The sequence below is a fragment of the Saccopteryx bilineata genome, chromosome 2, assembly GCF_036850765.1.
Source record: "Saccopteryx bilineata isolate mSacBil1 chromosome 2, mSacBil1_pri_phased_curated, whole genome shotgun sequence".
Taxonomy (NCBI): Eukaryota; Metazoa; Chordata; class Mammalia; order Chiroptera; family Emballonuridae; genus Saccopteryx; species Saccopteryx bilineata.
The window spans coordinates 165,615,955-165,642,906 of record NC_089491.1 but is presented as its reverse complement, the minus strand read 5'-3'; the positions used below and the strand labels follow the sequence as shown (position 1 = coordinate 165,642,906).

The 26,952-nt window shown below is 39.1% G+C and overlaps 1 protein-coding gene across 4 annotated transcripts in view; it reads left to right on the top strand.

Moving 5' to 3' along the window:
• Positions 1-26,952, top strand: part of KCNAB1 (potassium voltage-gated channel subfamily A regulatory beta subunit 1) — a 490,010-nt gene that overhangs the window by 306,074 nt on the left and 156,984 nt on the right. For all 4 annotated transcript variants that reach the window (XR_010729157.1, XM_066258332.1, XM_066258333.1 and 1 more), the window contains exon 2: positions 22,831-22,874. Coding sequence is in view for 3 of the 4 variants with exons in the window: in XM_066258332.1 (XP_066114429.1) it covers positions 22,831-22,874 (44 nt within the window). In the remaining variant the exon portion in view is untranslated. The remainder of the gene's footprint in view (positions 1-22,830; positions 22,875-26,952) is intronic.

Sequence of the window (26,952 nt, the reverse complement as noted above, 5' to 3'; positions counted from 1 at the left end):
CTCTGTCTCCCTGTCTCTCCACCTCTCAATTAATAAAAAAGGAAGGAAGGAAGGAAGGAAGGAAGGAAGGAAGGAAGGAAGGAAGGGAGGAAGGGAGAGAGGGGGGGAGGGAGGGGGAGGGAGGGAGGGAGAAAGAAAGAAAGAAAGGAAGAAAGGAAGAAAGAAAGAAAGAGAAAGAAAGAAAGAAAGAAAGAAAGAAAGAAAGAAAGAAAGAAAAAAGAAAAAGAAAGAAAGAAAAAAAGAAAGAGTATCATTCAGAAAGTATCCTTTATTCCTATCTTCTTCCCTACCACATATATTAGCCACTTTTTAGATGTAGTTCTGCCTTACACATACATGTATATGCAGACCAGGCTAGTCCTGGGTGAGCCAGCTATAAATTGGTTATTACCAGCAGCCCTGCATCTGGTGTTCTATGATTGAATCATCCCTGGACATTGAAAATGTACTTAATGAGTCAATGAATTGGGTCTTCATTACCTTTCCCCCCCTATTTTTATAGGGAGGCAATAAAATCCAAGTTAAGGGTACTTCAGCAAATGGCTGCATCTTGACATTGAAATGAGGCTGCTTTAACCCATCCATGTCCAAGTTCATTCATTTAATCCACAGAAACACCACCAGAGAGGTCTGAGTCCAGATTTCCCTTCTTTTTATCTAATAATTAGAACCACCTTTCCCCTCAGCAAATGATTCCTCACACAAGGGCCATGGCCACTCAGAATCTGCCTTTGTTGCAGAACAGCAAAAAAGGCATACAGCCAGGTTTTGGGGGTTATTTTTTAAATACTTCCTCTGAAATGAGCCAAGTTAAATTTAAATCTCATTCCAAAACATGTTCCTTTCTGCATTTGTAAAAGAATGGCTGCTTAGCAAGGCACTATTAAGAGAAAATGGCAAAGTGTCTCCAAAGATTTTCAACTTTATTTTTTTATACTAGTTAGAAAACAGTTTGGAAAAGCAAACTGTAGTTTGATTTAAAAAAAAAAGAAATAAAGAAAAAGCATTGTGGGTGGGAACATTTGAAGAAATGTAATAATCATACTACTGTATTTCCTAATCCCTAGAGACTTATATTCAGTACTCCCAGACCTAATATATGTAAAAATAAAAATCATGTATTTATAAGTTAATCTAAAAGATATATTTTATATTTTCTGTTTACTTAGAGAAAAATAAGCAATACAAACTCTCTAATAAACATACCATATTTCCCCATGTATAAGATGCACCTTAATTTTGCGGCCAGAAATTTGAAAAAAGAAAAGTATTACATAAAGTTATTGAACTCAAGTTTTATTCATCATAAAATTCATACAACTTCTCATTACTGCCAAAACTCCCATCTACTAGCTTGTCCTCATCTGTATCTGATGACGAATCACTGTCTTCAACAATGAGCGCAAAAACAAGCACGAAAAAGTGGGAAATGCAAGTAAAAAAAACAACAACCTCTGTATAATGCACCCAGTTTTCAGACCCCAAATTTTTCAAAAAAAGGTGCATCTTACATGTGGAGAAATACAGTAACTGCCAATATTTTCATTGAAAATATTTATTTTAGTGAATTTTTACATAATTATCAAACTGCCCAGAGTTAAATAAACAGAGTCTCAATAATTGAATACACATTCTTTCAACACTTGCTATTTTAATGATAAACATAGAGTATATTTTCTCTCTCTTTGCTCACAGAAGAGGCAATAACACATAATTATTGAAAATGTGTCTTGTTCAGCTGGTCAAGACTAGAACACTGGGGCTTCCTTAACTGAGTTAGAACAGCAGAGGCTCTGATCTGTTGGCTCGCTTCTTGCAATCACCTTACAAAATGTCCTAAAGGAAGAGCTCAGTCTTTGTAATAGTGGTGATTGTCTTATGTGGTACCATGAGGAGACAACAGCACTAAGGCACACTCGTTGACAAAGATAATTTTTTTAATTCCTTGGTTGAATTTTCCCCCTCCCTGTTATGATAATTATAGCAGAAAGTATTTTTATATTTCCCCAGGTTTGGTTGTATTTTTTTTTTTTTTTTATGATTTGAAGTTAAAATCTTCATTGAACAAATGGTTATTGGGGGTCTACTCTCCTCTGCCCCTGGCCCTGTGCTGAGCTCTGAGGATAGAAGTGTAGATGGAATGATATTAACCTCCTACTACTTAAATGCGGTGTTGGGGGGAAGAGGGAGACATTTCTCGGTTTCCTGTAACTGATCTTATTTTCCTCTAAGTCTCCATTATCGCTGATGGCAGGTGAGGGAGCACTTAAAACAATCCATTCAAAGGTAAGTCTGTCTCCTCTGATTTCAAGGGTCAAACTTTCCACCAGCATTTCTCCCCTCCTCCTCTTTCTTTCTAAAATAATGTCAGTGAATGGCAGGCTACCATGTTGTCCTGTTCTGCCAGCCATATGAGGTTAGAGTAAAGCTTCTCCTCAGCGCTTGGTATTTTCTTGGTTACCCTGGGGTCCAAAGATTCAGTACTCAGTCTGAGATTCCCAGAAACATCTCTGGCTATTTTTAATCTCTTTTTATCCTCTGGACAGTCTTAAAAAGTGGGTAGGTTGGGGGGAAAATGGGAAGGGGTGAGCCTAGACACTCACTTATGACTTCTTGTTATTTCTGACTCCTGTACAACAGGGTTCTATTTTCCCTTCAGTCTAAGACTCAAGGTCACAATAAATTAGATTAGGTTGACCTAATCTAGCATCCCAAATAGGACTCTTTTGAAAGTAAAAGGAGGTATGGCCCCACACCTGAATAATTGTACACGAAGTAACAGGTATAATCAGAGCCCAACCTAGCTAACCAAGATGTATAGTCTGCGGTTAAGAAGGATCAAAATTCATATATCCCACTCCCAGATTTAGGACTTTCTCTGCTCAATGTGACAATGGTTCTTCCTAAATAACTATGCAAAAGGTGATATAGCAAAAGGTCTCTCAGGAGAATCTTTGTGTATACTGGAGTTCTTAATATGTATACCCAAGAGTCTGGTAACATCAGTAGCTGAATGATGCAATCAGTGGAAGAAGTAACAGCTCTTCCTGGGGCAGCTTCCTTGGGAAGGGAACCTTAGAGCTAGGTCGTGAGTGAGAACATATAGGAAAAGCATTCCCAGCAGATGCACATGCAATGAGCCATTCTTCCTGAGTCCTGGAAATTGTAGGGTGCTGGTCACTCCTTCCCCACCACCAGGCAACACTTGGTCATGTTGGTCATTTATATCTTAGTAAGAGGGAGTTATTCTGACCTTCCTGAGAGCAGAGTTTGATAAAGGGAAAAGAGACAGAGCTGAAAGCTGGAGCTGCTTGAGAACAGAAGGGGTACGAGAGAATGCCATTAGAAAGGAAGGAAGTACAGGAAGGGGAAGCAGGGAACCTGAGGCAGGAACGCTGAGCTGTTACATTGGAAAGGGGGGTTATGCATAGAATACAGGGTGCCCCCCAGAGTTATACAACTCTGCTAAGGAAGAGAGCAGTTAGGCTGGTTGCCAGCAGCCTTCTAAGTCCTGGCTCTTGTCTCTCTGTGTCACCTCATCTCATTCGGTTCCTTCCTCACACACTGACCTTCCCCACACTCACCTCCTATTTGTTCCTCAAGTTTGTCTCACCTCAAGGCCTTGCCTGAAACGTTCTTCCCCAAGGTCTTTTCCAGGCTGCTCCTTCCCATCCTTCACGGCCCTGCCAGGATGAAACCTCCTCCGAGGGGCTGTTCCTGACCAGCTTGTCTGCACTGTCATCCAGCATCATGTTTTTAGAGCACTTCTCACTTGTGGAAGCTCTAATGAACCACTCCACTAAAATGTAAGCCTTCTGAGGTCGGGCACTTGATGCACTTTGTTCACTGCCTTCACCCTAGATCCTGAAGCAGTGCCTGCCTCAACAGTCAGTGCTCAGTGAACACACACTGGTTAAGTCTATAATGCACTCTGGGATATGATTTATTGGAGTGTCTGTTCTTAGCTCCTTGCCCACAGTAGCTTGAAAGTGTTTGTTGGATTGAATTACTCCAAAAATCACTTTGGATCCAACCTTCTTTTTAAGGAAAGACTACCTCAGCTCTTTCAAACTTTCCATTCCTCTTTCCAAACACTTAGCCTCACACCCCACGAACATGTTGTGACTTCATTTTATTTCTTTTTTCAAAAGAAAAAAAAACTATGAAATCAGTTCTGAACAATGTGAATTATACATTTCCTTCTGCCTACTTTTCCCCTGTTGTTTCTGGCTGATGGCTGATTGAGAGAGGAGTGGGATGAGTGGCAGCACACCACCCCCACACTGCCATGGCATCAGTCTCGGAGGGGTGCAGTGTAGGGGTGCATCCAGAAAAGATGTCAAGAGAAGGTGGGGATGCCTAGCAAGAGCCACATAAACTCATTTTCTTTCATCTCTAGGCTTCTAAAATGTACCTAACCTAGGCAGGGACCTCTCTCTGCTTGTCTCTCTTGAAAATAGCTAACTGTTGGGTCATCTCAGATAGGTTGGTCAAGTCAAGGCAGCATGGTACAGTGGAAGGATTATATACTCCCACAGCAGACAGAATTTTACTTCTGACTGCCACGCACTAGATGAGTAGGATCTTGGCCTTTTCCTTAATACCTCTCAGCCTCCATTTCCTTATGAATAAAATAAGCACAAGAGTGTCTACTTAGACTGTGTGCCTTTTTTTTTTGCATTAATTATGTGTAAAAGCACCTAGAACAATGCTGGCATCTAGGTAGTTTCCAGTTTGCAGTGATTATAAATAAAGCTGCAATAAATATTTGCCTGTAGTGGTTTGTGTGAACATAACCTTTTTATTCACTTGAGTAAATACCTAAGAGTGAAATTACTGAGTCAGATAGCATGGGTATGTTTAACTTTATAAGAAATTGTCAAGCCTGATCAGGTGGTGGTGTAGTAAATAGAGCATCAGATTAGGATGTGGAGTACCCCAGTTCAAAACCCTGAAGTCGCCAGTTTGAGCGTGGGCTCACTGGATTGAGTGTGGGGTCACTGGCTTGAGTGTGGGATCACAGGGATGACCCCATGGTCACTGGCTTGAGCCCAAAGGTCGCTGGCTTGAAGCCCAAGGTTGCTGGCTTGAGCCCAAGGTCATTGGCTTGAGTACAGCCTCACTTGTTCTGCTATATCCCCCTGGTCAAGGCACATATGAGAAAGCAATCAATGAACAGCGAAAAATTGATGCTTCTCCTTTCCTATCTGTTCCTCTATCTGACTCTCTCTCTCTGTCTCTGTTAAAAAATAAAGAAAGAAAAAAATTGTCAAAACGTTTTCTAAAGTGGGCTGTACCATTTTGCATTTTCACTGGCAATATATCAAATTCTATTCGTTCTGAATCTTTGCCAATTCTTGGCATTGTGTTTGTTTTGGTTTTGTTTTTCTTTTATCTATTCTAAGTGTGTAGGGGTGTCTCATTACAGTTTAAATTGTACTTCTTTTATATCTAATGATGTTCAGCATTTTTTTCATATGGCTCATTTGCTATCCAACTATTTTCTTTAGTGAAGTGTCTGTTTAGTACTTTGGCCATCTTTTACTGGTTTTTTTTTGCAGGTATTTTCTTTCAATCTGTAACTTGTCTTTTAATTCTCCTGACAGTATCTTTCACAGAGCAAAAGTTTTAAATTTTTATAAATTCCATTTTTTAAGTTTTTAACAAATCATCCTTTTGGTACTATTTCTAAAAATGCCTGCCAAACCTAGTCTCACAGATTTTCTTCTATTTTTTTGTGAAATTTGTATCAAGATTTACTTTTTTACATGTATAGACAATTGTACCATTTGTTTCAGCACCATTTACTAAAAAGACTATTTTGTTCTTTGTTGAATTTTATTTACACCCATGTCACAAAAATCAGTTGACTACACTTGTGTGGAGCATTTCTGGCCTAGCCATTTTGTTCTACTTATTGTCTATTCTGTTCCATTTATATGTGTTTCACTCTTTTTGACAATACCATGCTGCTTTGATTACTTTAGCACTATATTAAATCTTGAAATCAGATAGTATGAGTCATTCTAACTTTGTTCTTTTTCTTCAAATTGTTTTGGAGATTCTGGTTCCTTCACCTTGCCATATAAATTTGAGATCACCTTGATGTCTATGAAACATTGCTAGGATTTGATGTGGGATTATATTTACTCCATAAATCAAAATGAAAGGAACTAATATCTTAACAATGTTGAATCTTACAATCCATGAGCATGGTATGTCTCTCCATTTAATTAGGTCCTCTTTCATTTCTTTCTTTAATGTTTTATAATTTTTAGCATACAGCTACTGCCAAGATGTGGATAGATTTGTAAACAAATATTTTATTTTTAGGGAGTTATTATAAATATTATTTCTTTAAATTTCAAACATCAATTGTTTATTGCTTGAAATATAGTATGACTTTATATGTTAACCTTCATTCTTGCTAAATGCATTTATTAGTTCTAGGAGATTTTCCATAAATCTTTGGGATTTTTCTACATAGTTCATCATTTTGTCTGTAGTGAGAGATAGTTTTATTTATTCTTTTTTAAAAATCTGCATACCTTTGATTTTTTTATGCCTTATTACACTATGATGATAAACAGGACAGTTCAATTTAATAGTCAATCTAAATACAAAAGAATTAAGACTAAAATAATATCTAACTCTGGAAGTTTACATCAAGGAAGTAAGAAAGGTTTCTCAGACTTACTCATCTGAATATTCACTTAGTCAATAAAATGTTTACTTGTACCTTATCGGGCAAATTGTTAAGAAGAAGTCAAATATAAACAAAACATTGATCTTACCATTAAGTTCTTTGCAATTGAGAAAAGGTAATAAGACACAAAAATAGTTACTACATACATAGAAGAAGGTGATAACTTTGCTTAGATAAACGGAAAGATCAGGAGAGAATCTAGAAGCAGAAGAGCAGGTAGGAAGCCATTAATCATAGAAGTCTGACCTGGTTACGACTATGAAGAAGGCAGGATGGGGTCTGGGACGGTACAGAAGTGGATTCTTCAGGATTTGCTGACTGACTGTAGAGGCCAAAGAAGTGGGAGGAGACAAAGAGAACTTTGGACCTAAAATGTATTGTGTTTTTTTTGTCATTTTTTTGTTTGTTTGTTTGTTTTATTGAGGGAGTAGGAGCCATGGATTGGTATTCTAAATTTGAGATGTGCAGTGAATATTCAGATAAAGGGATTGCAGGTGGACTGGCTGGAACTGAAGAGTAAGATCTAAACATAAAAGAAGACCTTGGTCATGATTTCCCCTTTTATCCCAGTCCAAAGCTCTGAGTCTGTAAATTCTAGAGCGCTGGCACTGGCTCTTCTGTTGAAACAGTGACACAGTTAACTAGAGGGCAGAGGCAAAGAGGAAGGTTTTGGGTGGGGATAGAATACATCATGCCAAACAGGTTCCAAAGCTCCAGCCTCTTAAAACATTAGAAGAAGGATCCCTAATGTCTACATTGGTTGAAAGAACAATGAAAGGCCACAATTTTCCTCTATTCATCCATTTAGGGAGAGTATAAAAACTCATTTACAGAAGAGGGAATCTGTAGGAGATGAATGAGATGTCCATGGCTACCAAGAGGTAGCAAAGCTTGGATTCAAAACTATAGCTATCTGATAACAGCTTGCACTTAGCAAGTATAATATTTACCATGTGCCAAGTACTATCTTAAATGCATTCATCCTCACAATCACCCTATGAGGTAGTTTCCACTATTATTCCTACTAACAGATGGAGCACAGATAGGTTCGGTAACTTTCCCAAGGTTTCACTGATAGTGAGGGGTAGAGGCACTTCCACACTCTTTGTACTTCAGCACCATACTGTGCTGGCCAGTGATTTCCAGCAAGCAGCAGAGTCTCCCAAGCCAACAGGAGGGGTAACAAGTGAAGGTCAATGCAGTCTTTATCCACAGCAAAGTGATAGCATTGCAGTACCCACTGTGAGCACTGTTGAACAACTATTATGCACCCAGCACTTTGCTATGTGTTTGGAATAAGCAGACGCATTAGCCCTGCCCTCACAGATCTCAGTCTGAAAGGAGAAACAATCTTGTACACACAATGCATATAATAACATACTCTGAGATATATGGGACTCTGACAGCAGATCTAAAGGATATGGACACAGAGAGAAAAGAGGCATTCATTTCCTGTTCCTCTGTCAAGGGAACTGGAAAGCAAATTAATGTAATGCACTGTGGCTGAAAGCATTTACTTTTGATTAAGTAGATGTTTAAATATCAAATTGCCTCCCAGCTAAGCTCCACCACACTGCTGACTCTGCTTTCTAAAGAGGAGGCAAGAAACTCCTCCACAGTAAATGGAATTGAAAAGGTGTGGAGCATGGAGCTCCCATCACTGATGCTTTCTTATTTGCTTCATTTGCCTTTGAAAACTGCACAGCTCAGTACAGTGCAAACTAATCATTGCTCTCATTACAAAGTTGTCAGATAAGTCAGTCCTGACCTCTGCTTGAGCAAGTCTGCATATGATACGTATGTTGAAAAGTGATCATTCTGTTGTGACCCTGGACAAAACTTGGAAGAGGCAAAGAATATTCTTCCTTTCAGAGACTTGCTTCCTTCATCCTCCCCCATCATTATTCCCCCTTCCATCTCAGTGTTTTAGTGCTTACCTCTTGATTACCTTCAAATCCCTCTACTGACCTAAGAAAAGTGTCCTAAACTCTTTCCCACTCAGCTGTAAGACTTGGTAATCATTTCTAGTCAAGCCTCTTTTTTTTTTTTTTGTAAATGTGTATTTTATTAGTTTATTGATTTTAATTTATTATGTTTACATAGATTGTAGTGTTCCCAAAATGCATCACCTTTTCCCCAAATTCCCCTCAACATCTCCCTTGCCCACCCCCACCCCCAGCACCCTTTCCCCTTCCCTTCAGGTTTAACCCATCCTATCATCCCTTTTCCCTCTGTTCTCTTTTCCTCTGGTCTTTTTTATCTTTCCTCTGTCTCCATTCTGTTTCTCAGTTCACATTGATCATTGGATTCCTCAAATGAGTGAGGTCATACAATATTTTTCTTTCTCTGCCTGGCTTATTTCTCTTAACATAATAGATAGTTTCCAGGTTCATCCATGTTGTCGCAAAAGGTAAAATTTCCTTTCTTTTCATAGCCCCATAGTATTCCATAGTATATATGTACCACTGCTTTATTCCACTCGTCCACTGACAGACACTTGGGCTGTTTCCAGATCTTTGCTATTGTGAACAATGCTGCCATAAACATGGGGGATGCATTTCTCCTTTTCAAACAGTGCTATGGTGTTCTTGGGGTATATTCCTAAAAGTGGGATAGCTGGGTCAAAAGGCAGTTTCATTTTTTATTTTTTGAGGAATCTCCATACTCTTTTCCACAGTGGCTGCACCAGTCTGCATTCCCACCAGCAGTGCAGGAGGGTTCTCTTTTCTTCACATCCTTGCCAGCACTATTTCTGTGTTGTTTTGTTGATGAGCACCATTCTGACTGGTGTGAGTTGATATCTCATTGTGGTTTTAATTTGCATTTCTCTAATGATTAGTGATGTAGAGCATTTTTTCATATGCCTATTGGCCATCTGTATGTCCTCTTTGGAGAAGTGTCTGTTCATTTCTTTTGCCTATTTTTTCATTGAATTGTTTGTCTTCCTGGTGTTGAGTTTTACAAGTTTTTATAAATTTTGGTTATTACCCCTTATCAGATGTATTGTCAAATATGTTCTCCCATTGTGCAGTTTGTCTTTTTATTCTGTTCTTATTGTCTTTAGCTGTGCAAAAGCTTTTTAGTTTGACACAGTCACGTTTATCCTGTCTTTTATTTCACTTGCCCATGGAGATAAATCAGCAAATATATTGCTGCAAGAGATGTCAGAGCGCTTACTGCTTATGTTTTCTTCTGAGATGCTTATGGTTTCACGGCTAATATTTAAGTCTTTTATCCATTTTGAGTTTATTTTTGTGAGTGGTGTAAGTTGGTGGTCTAGTTTCATTTTTTTGCAGGAAGCTGTCCAATTTTCCCAACACCATTTGTTAAAGAGGCTGTCTCTGTCTTTACTCCATTGTATGCTCTTACCTCCCTTGTCAAATATCAATTGTCCATAAAGATGTGAGTTTATTTCTGGGTTCTTTGTTCTGTTCCTTTGATCTATATTCCTGTTCTTATGCCAGTACCAAGCTGTTTTGAGTATGATGGCCTTGTAGTATAACTTGATATCAGGAAGTATCTTGCCTCCCACTTTATTTTTCCTTTTCAAGATTGCTGAGGCTATTTGTGTTCTCTTTTGGTTCCATATAAATTTTTGAAATGTGTTCTCTATCTTTGAAGTATGTCATTGGTATTTTAATTGGTATTGCATTGAATTTATAAATTGCTTTAGGTAATATAAACATTTTAATGATGTTTATTCTTCCTAACCATGAGCACGGTATATACTTCCACTTATTTGTATCTTCCTTGATTTCTTTTATCAGTGTTTTATAATTTTCTGAATACAAGTCTTTAATTTCCTTGGTTGAATTTACTCCTAAGTACTTTATTTTTTTGGTTGTAATAGTGAAGGGGATTGTTTGCTTAATTTCTATTTCTGACAGTTCATTGTTGGTGTATAAAAATGCCTCTGATTTCTGAGTATTGATTTTATATCCTGCCACCTTGCTGAATTCATTTATCAGGTCCAGTAGTTTTTTGACTGAGACTTTAGAATTTTCTATATACAATATCATATCATTTGCAAATAATGATAATTTTACTTCTTCTTTTCCAATTTGGATGCCTTTTATTTCTTCTTCTTGTCTGATTGCTGTGGCTAGGACTTCCAGGACTATGTTGAATAAGAGTGGTGACAGTGGGCACCCTTGCCTTGATTCCTGATCTTAACAGGATTGCTTTTAATTTTTGCCCATTGAGTATGATGTTGGCTGTGGGTTTGTCATAGTTGGCCTTTATCATGTTGAGGTATGTTTCCTGTATTCCCACTTTGCTAAGAGTTTTGATCATAAATGGGTGCTGGATTTTATGAAATGCTTTTTCTGCATCTATTGAAATTATCCTGTGGTTTTTCTCCTTCTTTTTGTTTATGTAATGAATCACATTGTACCAGCCTTGCCTACCCAGAATAAATCCCACTTGATCATGGTGTATGATTTTTTTTCACATATTGCTGGATCCAGCTGGCTAATATTTTGTTGAGAATATTAGCATCCAGGTTCATCAGGGATATTGGTCTACAATTTTTGTGTGTGTGTGTGTGTTGTCTTTGCCTGGTTTTGGAATCAAAATTATGCTTGCCTCATAAAAGGAGCTTGGAAGTCTTCCTTCCTTTTGAATTTTTTGAAATAGCTTGAGAAGGATAAGAGTTAGTTCTTCTTTGAATATTTGGTAGAATTCACTTGTGAAGCCATCAGGCCCTGGGCTTTTGTTTGTTGGTAGTTTTTTGATAACCATTTTGATCTCATTTGTTGTAATTGGACTGTTTATTCTTCCAGATTGATTTTTTAAATATTATATGTTTCAAGAAATTTTTCCATTTCATCTAGGTTGTCTAATTTTTTGGCATAGAGTTTTTCATAGTATTTTCTTATGATTCTTTGTATTTCTGCTGTGTCAATTGTTATTTCTCCACTCTCATTTTTAATTTTAATTATTTGAGTCCTCACTCTTTTTTTCTTGGTGAGTCTGGTTAAAGGTTCATTGATCTTGTTTACCTTTTAAAGAACCAGCTCCTTGTTTCATTGATCCTCTGTATTGTTTTTTAGCCTCTATGTCATTTATTTCTGCTCTGATCTTTATTATTTCCTTCCTTCCTTCATTTGGGCTTTACATGCTGTTCTTTTTCTAGTTCTTTTAGATGTAGAGTTAAGTTGTTTATTTGAGCTTTTTCTAGCTTCTTAAGGTATTTCTGTAATGCTATGAACTTTCCTCTCAGTTCTGCTTTTGCTGTGTCCCATAAATTTTGAGTTGTTGTATGCTCATTGTCATTTGTTTCAAGGAAATTTTTGATTCCTTCCTTGATCTCATTGTTAACCCATTTGTTATTTAATAACATGCTATTTAGTTTCTAAGTGTTTGAGTATTTTTCAGTTTTTCTGTTGTTGATTTCTAGTTTCATGCCATTTTGATCAGAGAAAATGCTTGATATTATTTCAATCTTCTTAAAATTGTTGAGACCACTTTTGTGCCCTAAAATGTGGTTTATCCTAGAGAATGTATCATGAGCACTTGAAAAGAATGTATATTCTGATGCTTTAGGGTGAAAGGTTCTGAATATATCTATTAAATCAAGTTGATCTAGTGTGTCCTTTAAGTCTCTTGTTTCTTTGTTAATTTTTTTTCTTGAAGATCTATCTAGCAATCTTATTGGGGTATTGAAATCCCCTACTATTATGGTATTGCTATTGATCTCACCCTTTATATCCATCAAAGTCTGCTTTATATATTTAGGTGCTCCTATATAAGGTGCATAGGTATTTATAATGGTTATATCTTCCTGTTGGATTGCTCCCTTTATTATTATGTAGTGGCCTTTTTTTTTATCTCTTACTATATTCTTTGTTTTAAAGTCCATTTTGTCTGATATAAGTATTGCTACCCCGGCTTTTTTTTCATTTTCATTTGCATAAAATATTTTCTTTCATCCTTTTACCTTCAATCTATGTGCATCTTTTGTTTTAAGGTGTGTCTCTTGCAGACAGCATATGTATGGGTCCTGTTTTCTTATCCACATAACTACCCTATGTCTTTTGATTGGATCATTTAATTCATTTACATTTAAGGTTATTATTGATATGTAATTGTTTATTGCCATTTTATTCTTTAGAGCTATATTCCTCTTTTTGCAATATTCTTTCCCTCCTTTGTTCTGTTTACAACAGGCCCCTTAGCATTTCTTGCAGAATTGTTTTGGTTGTAGTGAATTCCTTGAGTGTTTTTTTGTTTGTTTGTTTTTGTTTGTTTGGTTTTTTTTTTTTTTTTTTGGTCTGGGATGCTTTTTATTTCTCCTTCAATTTTAAATGATAGCCTTGCTGGATAAAGTAGTCTTGGTTGTAGGCTCTTGTTCTGCATTTTACTTTGAATATTTCTTGCCATTCCCTTCTGGCCTCAAGTGTTTGTGTTGAGAAGTCAGAAGTCATCCTTATGGGGGCTCCTTTGTAGGTGATAGCCTTTTTTTGCTAGCAGCTTTTAAGATTTTCTTTTTATCACTTAGCTTTGGTATTTTAATTATGATGCATCTTGTTGTAGATTTGTTTGGGTTTCTCTTTAATGGAGTCCTCTGTGCTTCTTGAACTTGTGAGATGTTTTTCTGCCTTAATTGAGGGAAGTTTTCAGCTATGATATGATTGAACAAAGTCTCTATCCCTTGTTCTTTCTCTTCTTCTTCAGGAACCCCTATAATATGGATGTTATTTCTCTTCATGTTGTCACAGAGCTCTCTTAGAGTTTCCTCAGACTTTTTGAGTCTCTTTTCTTTTTTCTGCTCTGCTTTCATGCCTTCATTTATCTTGTCCTCTAACTCACTGATTCAATCCTCAGCTTCATTCATCCTGCTTTTAATTCCTTCAATTGTGTTCTTCATTTCTGATACTGTATTTTTAATTCCTTCTATTGTGTTCTTTATTTCTGATACTGTATTTTTCATTTCTAATTAATTCTTTTTTTATTATTTCAATGTCTTTTTTATATTTGCTATCTCTTTATTTAGGTGTTTATAATGACCATCTATTGTTGTCTAAGATCTTTGAGCATCCTAACAATTGTTATTTTAAACTCTGCATCTGGTAATTTGGTTATATGTGACTCATTCAGGTCCTTTTCTGGGGATTTCTTTTGATTCTTTTGGGTTGCATTTCTCTGCCTTCTCATTTTGTCTGTGTATAAGAAGGTTTTGGCCACTGCAGTCCAATTGGTGTGGCCTCTGTGTTCCCTAGGTGTGGTCTGTCTGCAGGCCTGCCACCCCCTATGCCACTGCTGCCAAGGTGTTCTGGTATGGGCATTGCCCATGCCAGCCTAAGGTGGCTGTCGGCTGTTGCTGCGGTTTTCACCTCCACTCCATGGAAGAGGCTATGATAATGTGCCTGTGTCTACAAGCCTCCATGGCCTCGGCCTCCACTCCACCCCTGCAGATGGTGTTATGCGCCACGCCTGGGCCAAAAGGTCAGCCATAAAGGCAGGGGTGAGCATCTTTATTCAGCTGCAGGTCTCTGCCTGTTCTGGGATTTCACCTCACCCCTGTGCGTTGAGCCACAAGCCTCAGTTCTGAAGGCCTGGCAAGGCTGTGAGTCCACATGCTCTTGCTCAGTGTTGGATCTCCACCTCTTCTGGGGCTCCCGCCCTTCCCCCACAGGCAGGATTGCAGGTGGCATGCAGCACGTCCTGGAATGCTTTCACACGTCCCCTCCTCCCCAGCTGGGCAAGACTGAGCTCACACCCTGGCCTCAGTTATGGCCAGCTGGCTTCCGCCCTTGTCAACAGAACTGCGCTTCTGCATTCCACCGCCACCTGCCTCCAGCGAGTCCTCAGCCATGTGGGTGGGGGTGCTGCAGCTCAGACCCTAACTCTCCATACTGTAGTCCCGAAAGCTCCCTCCTTCTAAGCGGCTCTGCTCTGAGTGCTGCCGGAGAGCTTATTTGGCTGGTGTCCTTTGGCTTGTTTGGCTTCTTTCCCTTTGCTGGTATTGCTGTTTCCAGCGGAATTATTTGTTTCAGATTTGGGGAGTGACTCAGCCCAGGGGTTAGGGTGGGTGTCCTTCAAAGTGATTCTCCCTGTGCCTCCTAGATTACACACTCTCTTCTCTCTTCTCCCCCAGAGCCCCGGGTGGGTAGTTGTGAGAAAGGTTTTCTGTGCGGTCCCTTTAAGAAGAATCCTGGGTCTGTGAAATCTGTCTCTTTCTCACAAACAGTATCCTGACTTGTTTTGCAGCTAAATACTGTCCATACGCCTCTTCTAGGCTCTGGGGCTACCGGCTGGGGCTTTGTTCTTGGGGCCCAGGACCTTCCCTCTCCGCTAAACTCACTTCCCGCCAAACAAGTCTCTCCAGGCTGCCATTTGCTCTGGGGAGCTGGGCAGCCCTCTCTACATTTCCGCTTTTTCCTACCAGTCTCAGTGTGCTTTCTTCAGTGTTCCCTGGTTAAAGAGTCCTCTTAGTTTAGTCCAAAGTTGGTTTTTCCAGATGATTGTTCTTAAAATTAAGTTGTAATCCACTTTGGTCTGGCAGGTGGAAGTTGGTATGTCAGCCTACTCCATCGCCATCTTGCTGCCTAGCCAGGCCTCTTAAATGGGGGCTGCAGAGGGTATCCAGGCATACCCATTTAGGCCATGGTACCTAAATGGTACATCTCTAAGATAACAAACTTGCTTGTAGATTTACTAATGAAACACTATTTTATATAAAAACAAATGCAAATATATATCATGGAATATGGAAATGGTTGACTGCATGATTCACTTGGGTTGAACTGTTACAAAAGAAATAGTGGCAAGCCACTTCTTGAAAAACTCCAGAGACTTGAGGTTGGTAAATGCCTTCCTGTGGCCTCTGCCTGTGAGAGGATCCTGGAAATCACCACTTCTGGGGATGGGGAGGAGGCTTTCCATGGGAGACCTAGAGTCTTATATCCAACTAGAGATAACACAAGCAGTGGGCCTGAGTTTGGGATGAAATCCATCAAGGGCCTAAGAAATATTATTTCATTTACTAAAATTAAATAAATAGTAGGGGTATTAAGTACCCACACTATAATTTACATTATACATATTTTTAATAGTTGGAGAGAGAGTTTGCACACTTAAGTTTGCTTTCACACATTTTTTAGGATTGTCTTCCCTCCCATTTGAAAAATGTCCTTGTAAACTCACATTGCTTTGTGGCAGAAGGATGCAACAAGAGGCATTTTTAAAACAACTTTTATTTTCCACCTGCATCCAAGATGCTTGATGCATAGACCCCTCTAGCAATCCATTGAAGTTTCAGAAAAAGAGCTTTCAAATACACAACAAAATATAAAGGATTCCAATGAAATTGAAATACAGTTCAAAAGATTTAAAATCCAAATTAGCAACCTCTTAACACATGCATTTTTTTATTCATGTATTAAATAATGAGCTCTAAAAACAAGTAGAAGACCACGGTTTGCAACTGTGATAAAAAACTACTTATTATTTTGATTGATGGCAAAATCACAGATGATGTGAATATTCCTGTGGTTTCTTGCTTATAGCCATAATTGAAGGAAATACTAAATTTCAATTAAGTTGATGAACCATGAAAATGTGGTTTTTTTCTGTCCCAAGTTCATGAACTGCCAAATCATACAGCCTTGAGGTAAAGCTTCTAGATTCTTCTGACTTAAGACTGAGCTATCGACTTCCAGCTATACTGATGTTTTTGATACTTGAGACAAAAAGCCAACAACTAGACCTAGACACACATTTTTCAACCCCCATCACACCCCTGCAGAACACAAAGTTTATATAAACCCATCCATGCAGCATCAGGTCTGTCTCCCTTCCCCCTCCTGGTGATAGCAGAAGAACCATTCCAAATTCCTCATACCCAAATTAATTCTCCAAACTTTGCCAACAAATTGCCACCTTCTCTTTTGCCTCCTTTATCTATCTTTATTTCCTGCTTCCCACTTTTCTAAGGAGTCTAGAAAAGTGACTCACAGTGTACATATAATAGATTCAGGATGTTTGCAATGTCTAAGCACAAATCCACAAAGTAAGAAGATCCTAAGCTTGGGGAAGTGGGGCTCCGATCAGCTTCAGTATCTGAACCAGGACCCCCACTCCAGATTCAGTGTTTGAGACATTACTTTTCTTAGGAAATAAAAAAGGTTGAAAGTAGTGAGCACTTATTGAACACTAAAATGTGCTGGGACTAGTGCTGCATTTATATTTTCTCAATTAAAAAAATAGTGAGCTATAAGTACTTGCACTTATGCATGAGGAGAGAGGCTTTAAAAGGCTAAGTAACCTGCCCAAGGTCACACACAGCTAGAAAGCAACGTCTCTCCACCTCCCCTCTCAGTCAACCCAGCTGCACTCCTGCTCTCAGCACCACAGAAGTGATGCAGGAGTCAACAGCAGTTCTGTGTGGCAGAACAGTAAGGGCATTTCTCTGTCCTCCCAGAACTGGCTCTCTCTGCCATGTTGAACCATCTCTACCTTGGCATCCACACTGACACTTTCCTGGTGTCCTTCTACATCTCTGCCACTTCTTTTTTCTCAGCTTCCTCTCCACCATCTATGATGCCAGAGTTCCTCAAGGCAGGTTCTTATCCTCTTCTCCAGCTGAGCACTGTCTCCTTTGGCAGTTACCCTAGTTACCCAGAAAGTGCCTCTTCCCACTCAGCTCCAGACCACTAGCTAGGATATCTCATGCATGTTTGCCCACTTGCCCAGAGGTAAGTCAGAACCCTCTGTTTCTCAAAGGAAATTCTCTAGTGAAGTGTACCCCTCCTCCCCAGCTGCCCAAGTCAGAAACCGAAGAATGACCCATTACTCTTCCTCTTTCACCCTCGTATTCAACCAGACACAGAGTTTTACAGATTTTACCTGGTAAGAATATCTGAAATCTTCCCTGTTCTCTTATGTCCACTAAATCTGACTTCAAGGTACCCTTATTTCTCATAAGGACTCCCAAAGTAGCCTTGTAGATCCTCTTTGTGCCTCACTTTAACCCATTTCTGCTGTTTATTTTTTTTCAGTAGTTTTTCTTTATATTAAGACCAAAATTGGTAACAAACTAATCGCTAAGTTCAGTGAGGGCTTACCAGACTCCCCCAGACTCTCCTAGTGCTGTCCTGTCCCACTGTCCTATAAATTTTTTCACTCCTTCAGTTACCCATGCTTCTTTCAACCTCTGAGTCTTTGCACATGCTGTTCACTCTGCTCAGCATGCTTAATCCCCACTCCTTTCATTAAATAATTTCCTACTCCTCCATAGGTTCTCAGATTAAATGCTACCAGAGAAGCTTTTTCTAACCATCATATAATGCCAGCTTCCCCAGCATTCTAATTTTACACTTAGGGCATACTGTCCTTTCATTTAGGATTATAATCAAATAAGGACTTCACTGTTTAATATGTTTCCCTTTCTTTGATGTAAACTCCATGAGAGCAGCAACATTGTGCTACTTAGCCCATTCCAACATCCTAATACAAGGCTTGGTATATACTATAGTTGAAACTTGATACATCTCTGTCAAACTAATTAATTAATTATAAGGAAGTCTCTTTTTGCCATACTTTTCTAGAGCTTTCTAGAATGCTACAGATCCACAGGTGTTTTTATATGTTCAAAGAAAACAAAGAAGAACTTACATTGTTTTGTTGGAATTAACAACTGACAAATGACTTCAACTTGTAAATCAAAGAATCTGAAAGAATCCCATTCTACTTTGTTGCTACTTCAATAAAAGTTATGAAACAAAGTTTCATTGTGCTACTTGTCAATGCCTGTCATCAAAATGCATGGCTTTCTGGTTTCCAAATGAGTCATTACTCAGTTATCAACAGTGATGAATGGTGCCTCATAAGAAAGCATTATTACCATTCGTAGTCACCCACATAGCAGTTAAATGTATGCTCTTGTGCAACCATCAAAAGCAGCTAACAAGTGAACATGACTTATGCTCTGGGTTTTTAAAGAAATGTTCAATGTACATATCTTGTTTTTTAAAAATAATTCCATACCTCAGATTTGACTAGTAACTTACAGGTAACACTCCTCACCACACTCAGGGATCAGGAAGATGTTCAAATAGAATAAGACAGCAGATGATGCAATGATCTGAGCACATGAAAACAGGTCAAATCAAAACTTATTTCTGCCAGCCCTCTGGCCACCAGAGCCCCTCACATGTACTTTCAGTCATCACCGTTGTGCCAACCTTTAAATCAGGAATTTTGTCTCATGCAATATGCATCTTTCTTGGTCAAATGCAAGGTACAATAATAGTTTAGCTACCTACAGTACGCCTCTTTCCCAAGTCATTTACAACTGTGAATAATGTCTAAAATAGATGTACTCAGAAGCAAACAATTTAAAACAGCACATTTGGGCTATTAATCTGCTTTTAGCATCTTTGGTTTATAAAAGCACGGCAAGCATCCAAGTGGCTGGCGATGCCATGCCTAAGTGATGCTTGGTGTCAGTTCTCAACACTGCATTATTGCCTTAAAACCAAAGAGAGCCTGATGGACGCTCCACAAAACAACATTAGGAATTATACTTAATGCCTCTGCCACAGAACTAAACACCATCCTAAAATAAGTTCAGCCAACTATTCACTAAGCAATAAATAGCCTTGTCGTCAGAAAGAAAGAAATACGACTGTTGAGTTCTCAGAAGCTATATTCCTTCTCTAGGTAGCTTTTTACAGAAGTTTTGATTGAAGATTTAGGATTTCTAGAATTTGACTGACAAAGTGCCATGTCACAGGCCCCCACACTGATGTCATTTATTTCTAATATTAGTAGCAGAGCGGCTCAGGTCCACCTGGAAAAAGGAGCTTTTGAGTTAAACAGGAGCAGATACTAAAAAAAACACACTGTGACTTCCTTCTTGTATATCTGACATAGGTAAAATATTTAAATGTGTGCAATGAAAAAATGTTTTGAATCAAATGGGAAAGGAATTTAACTTAATTGAAAATTTGATGTGTGTACAGTATTTTTATGTAGACTCAACTGTGCAAACATTGAGAAATTAAGAAATAAAATAAAAATCTATAAAGCAGTTTGTCTCATAATGTCAGACAAGATCATTCACAAAATTTTCATATGGGTGAGATAAAGAAGTTTCCAGGGCATCTGTTATAGCCCAGCATGATGTGTCAACTTGGCCATTACTTGGTAGTATAGCCACACAAGCAAGCTTTTGGATGGTATATGTTGTACTTGTTAGATCCAATGTACCCAGTATGTGAGCTCTATCCAGCAGAGTTTAAACAGATCAGTGTAGCTGGACAATTGCCACATCTCCAGTTTGTATTGCGCAGACAAAAACACGGGCAGGAGCATGCAGATGCGCCATTTGGAATCACGAAAATTGTGTTGGAATTCCATGCCTTGAATTGGAGGAAGCTAAAGCCTCCTACCTTCTCCGTCTGCATAGAGGTAGCACCATGTGCTGAGACCACTTATGAGGTAGGGATCTCACAATGATATGCAGCCTTGGGCACAGTCAGGGCAATGGGCTTAGAGATCAGAAATGGCGCATGCACAGAAAATGTTTCTCACTTTAAAAAACAATTACCTGAATATAGTGACCATTCCCTAGAGGGTGAAGTTACTTTAAAAAACGAGTTAAAGGAAATAAAAACACCAAGGCTCAACATGGGACTATCACTACTACATTAATATTTGTCTGTAACTGAACTTTTCTTACAGTGCAAAATTTGCTAAGGCTTCCATTCCAAAAAGCTGGCCTGGGTGTTTAAACAGCAGGGGCAGGAAATGGGCCACGTTTAGTATTTGCTACTTTGCAGTTTATTTCTGCTGACGATTCTCAAGTTTCTCAGTTTGGTCCTCCAAAGCCATAGCAGAGTGATCATTATCTTCCTGCGTCACTGTCACAGGAAAATAGGGCAAGTTTCCCCAGCTTGGGCACAGGGAATTATTTAGCTCAGTAAGTGCCCAGTGACATAACCTTGCCCTATTTGACTTCGTGATAAAAATGCCATGCTCTGCATAGTTTTCTGCACCATGTCCCTCCTTCCTGTTGAGCTCAGCATCATTAAAAGATAGTACAAAGGCATGAAATCCTTTACCTAGATTTTTTCCCCGTGACATGCACATAGTTATGCAAACACAAGCCTGAGACAGCATCCTTCTTCCCATGTACTTCCATTAACCCTGCGCCTTGTTCCTCTCTATATGCCCATGACCTAGACACTGCCTGAAATGTGGATGCCACTCCATAAATCTTTGCTGACTCATCGATGTTGAATAACATTACCTGGAAGGCTCATATTCACATTTATATATAAGCTTGTTTTGGTGTAGTCATTTTTTATTCTGCTTATTACATAACTCTTGCTCTTAATTCTTATCTTTAAAATCAGTAGATGTTTAGACTAAAAGAAAGACCTGGTTGCACATCCTGTAGCTTTCTGAGAAACTACTAAAAGAATAATTTTTTGATATACAATGTAATTTAAAAATAAGACATAAAAATAAACAAATAAAAGAACAGTGCCCTGGTTATTCTTCTCTTAATACAGTAGTTCATATTTTTCACACCTACCTTTATGTAAGAGTTTCCTTCCAGGTGGACATATCCAACTCACATGGGAAAGTTTAGCACTATGTCTGTGAGAGGGTAAGCAGAGACAAAAAGCATCAGAAATAAAGATGGCTCGCCTTTGTTTGCTGTGTAACACTTGAGCACACATTATGAGGTCCCAGCCCCACAACAGTGATGCTGAGTGAATGACACAGTCTTTAATATCTCATCCTGCTAATGGAGAGATTGAACTCCGTAGGAAAAGAGTGACTTCTCCTAGGTTGCCTAGCTAGTTGTCACAGTGGAATAGAAACCTGGGTCTTTCAAATCTTTGCAGTGTGATGCCCTTTGGACTATGCTATAAAATGAAATGTGTTGCTTAGATGATTTTATAAACAACAGCAATACGGGGAGGAAAGAAATTGATGCAAAAAATGAGAACAGTAATTACTAACTCTGAAAAAGCAGTGGATGATCAAAGGAGGCTGGAGGAACTAAGCTGTGCTGCAGCTTCAAAGTTTGTGTGTGCTGTTTATCTGGGGGGGGAGCCATATTCTCACCAGAGCATCTTCAGAGAATAAAGGGTGTGCATACTTGAAATATTGGGAGGATCACTTTGTAAAATACATGATTATTTAACCACTATGCTGGGCACCTGAAACTAACACAATATAGCACTGAATGTAAACTATAATTGAAAAGAAAATTAAACAAAAAACAAACAAATGGATGGAATTTTCTACCATGTTTCAGTTATTTAAGCTTTACCTCCTTACACTGGAACCCTAAAAATTCTGGAGGTATTCTCTCTCTGAGAATTGGATTTCTTCTCTGATAGCAGGCAGATAGATGACAGGAAGATAGGGTGGATCTGGGTCTCCATGACAAATACCTTCCAATAAAGACTAGAGTGCTTAGTTCTCTTCCTGTTTAGAGAATAGAAATATATTTCTTTTTCCTGATAATCTTTAAGGGTTGAGAGGCAAAAGTGTTGATGAAGAAAAAAAAGAATCATTTAAAAAGGTCTATCTGGTTACTTCTTGTGGCAGCTCTATGTAGCATTTAATAAAAATAATAATATAATTTAGTTTAAATAAGCCCCTAAGACTATATCTGTTCAAATCCCAATCCACTGATAATAATACTCTGTTTTAGAAGTCAGTTTGTCAGTTACTCAGCCAACAAATATATATTAAGGGTCCACTGTGTATCAAGCTCTGTTGATTAATAATAAAAATAGTGAATGACTGATTGGTGAATAAGATATAGATCTTGTCCTCAAGGAACCCACATTCTAGAAAGAAAGAGAAAGACAATTTGTAAGCTAATTAATAAAAGCTATCCTTCTAGGCTGAAATTCTGGGCTTGGTGGGAACATGGCTCCTATGTGGATGGAGCCTGAGCACTCTCTGAGCTCCACGGTGCCCAGCCCAGGTGAATGGGGGCTCTCTCCCCATGACCGCAGCCTGCATCTGGGGCTCTGCCTCTACCACAACTCTTGCTAAACACAATGTCATCAAAGTGAGATGTCATGCTCATGGTTAAATGTACACAGTATCTCCTGAGGAAACAATGACCACATGTTGCTTTATTTTTATTCCAGGAATCTTGGGAAATCAGGACTCAGAGTTTCTTGCTTGGGTCTTGGTAAGTACTCAGGGTGACATGTAGGGTGGGCCAGCTGGTGGGAGATGGGGGAAGGTAACAGGGAGTGATTGGGGTAAAGGTCAGAACCTGTTTAAGGTGAGAAGGGACTTCCCGACTATTATTGCCCCAGGATCCTTTCCTGCACAGTGCAGCCCCCTCACTCTTGGGCCCACAGAGCCACTGTGTCCATGCTGCCTTATGGGGGCCCATCAGACAGAAAGAAATTTGATAGCAAAGTCCACACTAAAGGAAGACTCACAAGTGACTTCCATTTAGCAAATGGGAAGGATCTTGTGGCATGCATTTGTGTGCTCAATTTACCTGCAGCATCATCTGAACTTTTTCTATCCTTATTTTCTCTTAGCCTTATTTCTTCACTTATTTTTATATATAGTTACGTATTTTAGAATTCAGATATGTTTATAATCTACCCCAAATACTTTGGGGATAAGGTGATATATACATATGAAAGTTGGGAGGAGGATTTCTTGACTCCTATTGAATGGAAGTGTGGAAACCACAAAAGGAATAATAATGAATGAATAAAAAATGGTGGCAGCTAATTTTGCCTCTCTTTACTGTATTTCAAAGATATTAAAGTTATTGAGTTTTTTTTTTATTCTTCCTAATGATCTGATTTGGGAGGTAAGGGTGGTCTTTGTTCACCATAAGTCTAAGGGAATTTGATTTTGCTTAATGTATAGCTCTGATCTTATTACCATTAACTTCTTGTTGAAAGAAGATTCACTATTAGGGATAGTCTAACCTTAGTTTTTGAGAATGTGTCTTACAGTAAATAATTATTCACTATCCACTGTTGAAAGAAACTACCTCTAAATATAAATTCAGAAATGTAACAATTTAATAAAATATAAATTAAAACATGAAGTAAAAGATCATTGACTATTTATCTCATAGAGTCAGTATCTATGGTAAAAAATAATTTAGTCAAAAGTAGATAGAGGGAGACAAGATGGCGATGGAGTAGGCAGACATACCAACTTCCACCTCCAGAACCAAAGTGGATTACAAACTAATTTTAAGAACCATCATCTGGAAAAACCAACTTTGAACTAAACTAAGAGGACTCTTCAACCAAGGAACACTGAAGAAGGCACACTAGGACTGGAGGAAAAGCGGAAACACGGAGAGGGCTGCCCAGCTCCCAAAGCAAATGGCAGCCAGGAGAGACTCGCGTGGCAAGAAGTGAGTTTAGCATAGAGGGGAGGGTCCTGAGTTCCAGGAACAAAGCCCCAGCCTGCAGCCATAGAGCCTAGAAGAGGTGTATGGACAGTATTTAGCTAGAAACAAGAGAGGATACTGTTTGTGAGAAAGAGACTGATTTCTCAAACCCAGGATTCTTCTTAAAGGGACCGTGCAGAAAACCTCTCTCACAACCACTCACCTGGGGCTCTGGGGGACAGGGAGAGAGAAGAGGACTGGTGTAGCAGGAAGAGAGTGTAATCTAGGAGGCATAGGGAGAAACACTTTGAGAGACAGCCACCCTAACCCCTGGGCTGAGTCACTCCCAAAATCTGAAGTGAATATTTCCCCTAGAAACAGCAATATCAGCAAAGGGAAGCAGGACACCAGCCAAACAAGCTCTCCGGCGGCACTCAGAGCAGAGTTGCTTAGAAGGAGGGAGCTTATGGGGCTATAGTAGTGAGTCTTAGGGTCTGAGTTGCAGTGCACCCACCCACATGGCTGAGGGCTTGCCCGAGGGCGGGCAGCGGTGGGAGGCAGAAGCGCGGTTCTGTTAGCAAGGGCAGAAGCCAGCTGAGGCCCAGGTGTGAGCTTAGTCTTGCCCATTTGGGGAGGAGGGGTAGTGCAAAAGTGGTCAAACCCAGCTGTGGATCTGCCTGCAATCCAGCCCACCCTTGAGCTAGGGCACAGGAGCACAGCCCTGCCCTGCCTGCAGAACCAAGGCTTGTGGCCTGACTTGGGAGCCAGCTCCTCCCACGGGAGTGGAGCCAAAAGCCCAGAACAGGCGGAGTCCCTCTACTAAGCTTGGGCATGCAATCCCACCCAGCCTGTGGAGCCAAGGCTTGCAGCCATCCCAGGAATGGGCTCCTCCTGCAAGGGCAGGGCAAAAGCCCAAAATCAGGCGGAGACCTAAAGCTGAGCAAAGGTGCTCACCCCTGCCCTCAGGGCCAAGCATAATGCCATCCACAGGGGCAGGGCAAAGGCCAAGTCCACCAAGGCTTGTATACCCGAGCAGGTGATCACAGCCCCTCCTGTGGAGGAGAGGCAGAAACCACAGCAACAGCCCCAGTGGGCAGGCACCAGCAACGCCCATACCTGAATGCCCTAGGCAGGAAGAGCAGAGGGGGTGGTGGGCCTGCCAACAGACTACATCTAGGGAACACAGAGGCCACACCCAGTGGACTCCAGTGGCCAAGACCTTCTTTTACACAGAGAAGATGAAAAGGCAGAGAAATGCAAAACAAATGAATCAAGAGAAATCCCCAGAAAAGGATCTGAATGAATCAGATATAACCAAATTACCAGATGCAGAGTATAAAATAATGATTGTTAGCATGCACAAAGATATTACAACAACAAGGGATGGTCATTATGAACACCTAAATAAAGAGATAGCAAATAAAAAAAGGACATTGAAATAATAAAAAAGAATCAGTCAGAAATGACAAATACAATATCAGAAATGAAGAACAATGGAAAGAATTAAAAGCAGGATGAATGAAGCTGAGAATCAAATCAGCAAGATAGAGGACAAGATAAACAAAGGCACAGAAGCAGAGTAGAAAAAAGAAAAGAGACTCAAAAAGTCTAAGGAAACTCTAAGAGAGCTCAGTGACAACAAGAAGAGAAATAACATCTGAATCATAGGGGTTCCTGAAGAAGAAGAGAAAGAACAAGGGATAGAGACTTTGTTCAATCATATCATAGGGGAAAACTTCCCTCAATTAAGGCACAAAAACATCTCACAATTTCAAGAAGCACAGAGGACTCCATTAAAGAGAAACCCAAACAAATATACACCAAGATGCATCATAATTAAAATACCAAAGCTAAGTGATAACGAGAAAATGTTAAAAGCTGCCAGAGAAAAAAAGACTATCACCTACAAAGGAGCCCCCATAAGAATGACTTCTGACTTCTCAACAGAAACACTTGAGGCCAGAAGGGAATGGCAAGAAATATTCAAAGTAAAATGCAGAACAAGAGCCTACAACCAAGACTACTTTATCCAGCAAGGCGGCTATCATTTAAAATTGAAGGAGAAATAAAAAGCTTCCCAGACAAAAAAAAAAACCTCAAGGAATTCACTACAACAAAACCAAGACTGCAAGAAATACAAAGGGGCCTATTGTAAACAGATCAAAGGAGAAAAACAATAGAGCAAAAGAGGAATACAGTTTTAAAGAATAAAATGGCAATAAAAAATTACATATCAATAATAACCTTAAATGTAAATGGATTAAATGATCTGATCAAAAGACACAGGGTAGCTGCATGGATAAGAAAACAGGATCCATACATATGCTGTCTAAAAGAGACACATCTTAAAACAAAAGATGCACATAGACTGAAGATAAAAGATCCGAAAAAAATGTGTCACGTAAATGGAAATGAAAAAAAAGCCGAGGTAGCAATACTTATATCAGACAAAATGGACTTTAAAACAAAGAGATAAAGAGATAGTAAGAGATAAAGAAGATCACTACATAATGATAAAGGGAGCAATCCAACAGGAAGATATAACCATTATAATTATCTATGCACCTAACATAGGAGGACCTAAATATATAAAGCAGACTTTGATGGATTTAAAGGGAAAGATCAACAGCAATACTATAATAGTATGGGATTTCAATACCTCACTAACATCACTAGATAGATCCTCAAGAAACAAAATTAACAAAGAAACAGCAGACATAAAGGACATACTAGATCAACTCAATTTAATAGATATCTTCAGAACCTTTCACCCTAAAGCAGCAGAATATACATTTTTTTCAAGTGCTCATAGTACATTCTCTTGGATAGACTACATATTACAGCATAAAAGCAGCCTCAACAAATTTAAGAAGATTGAAATCATATCAAGTACTTT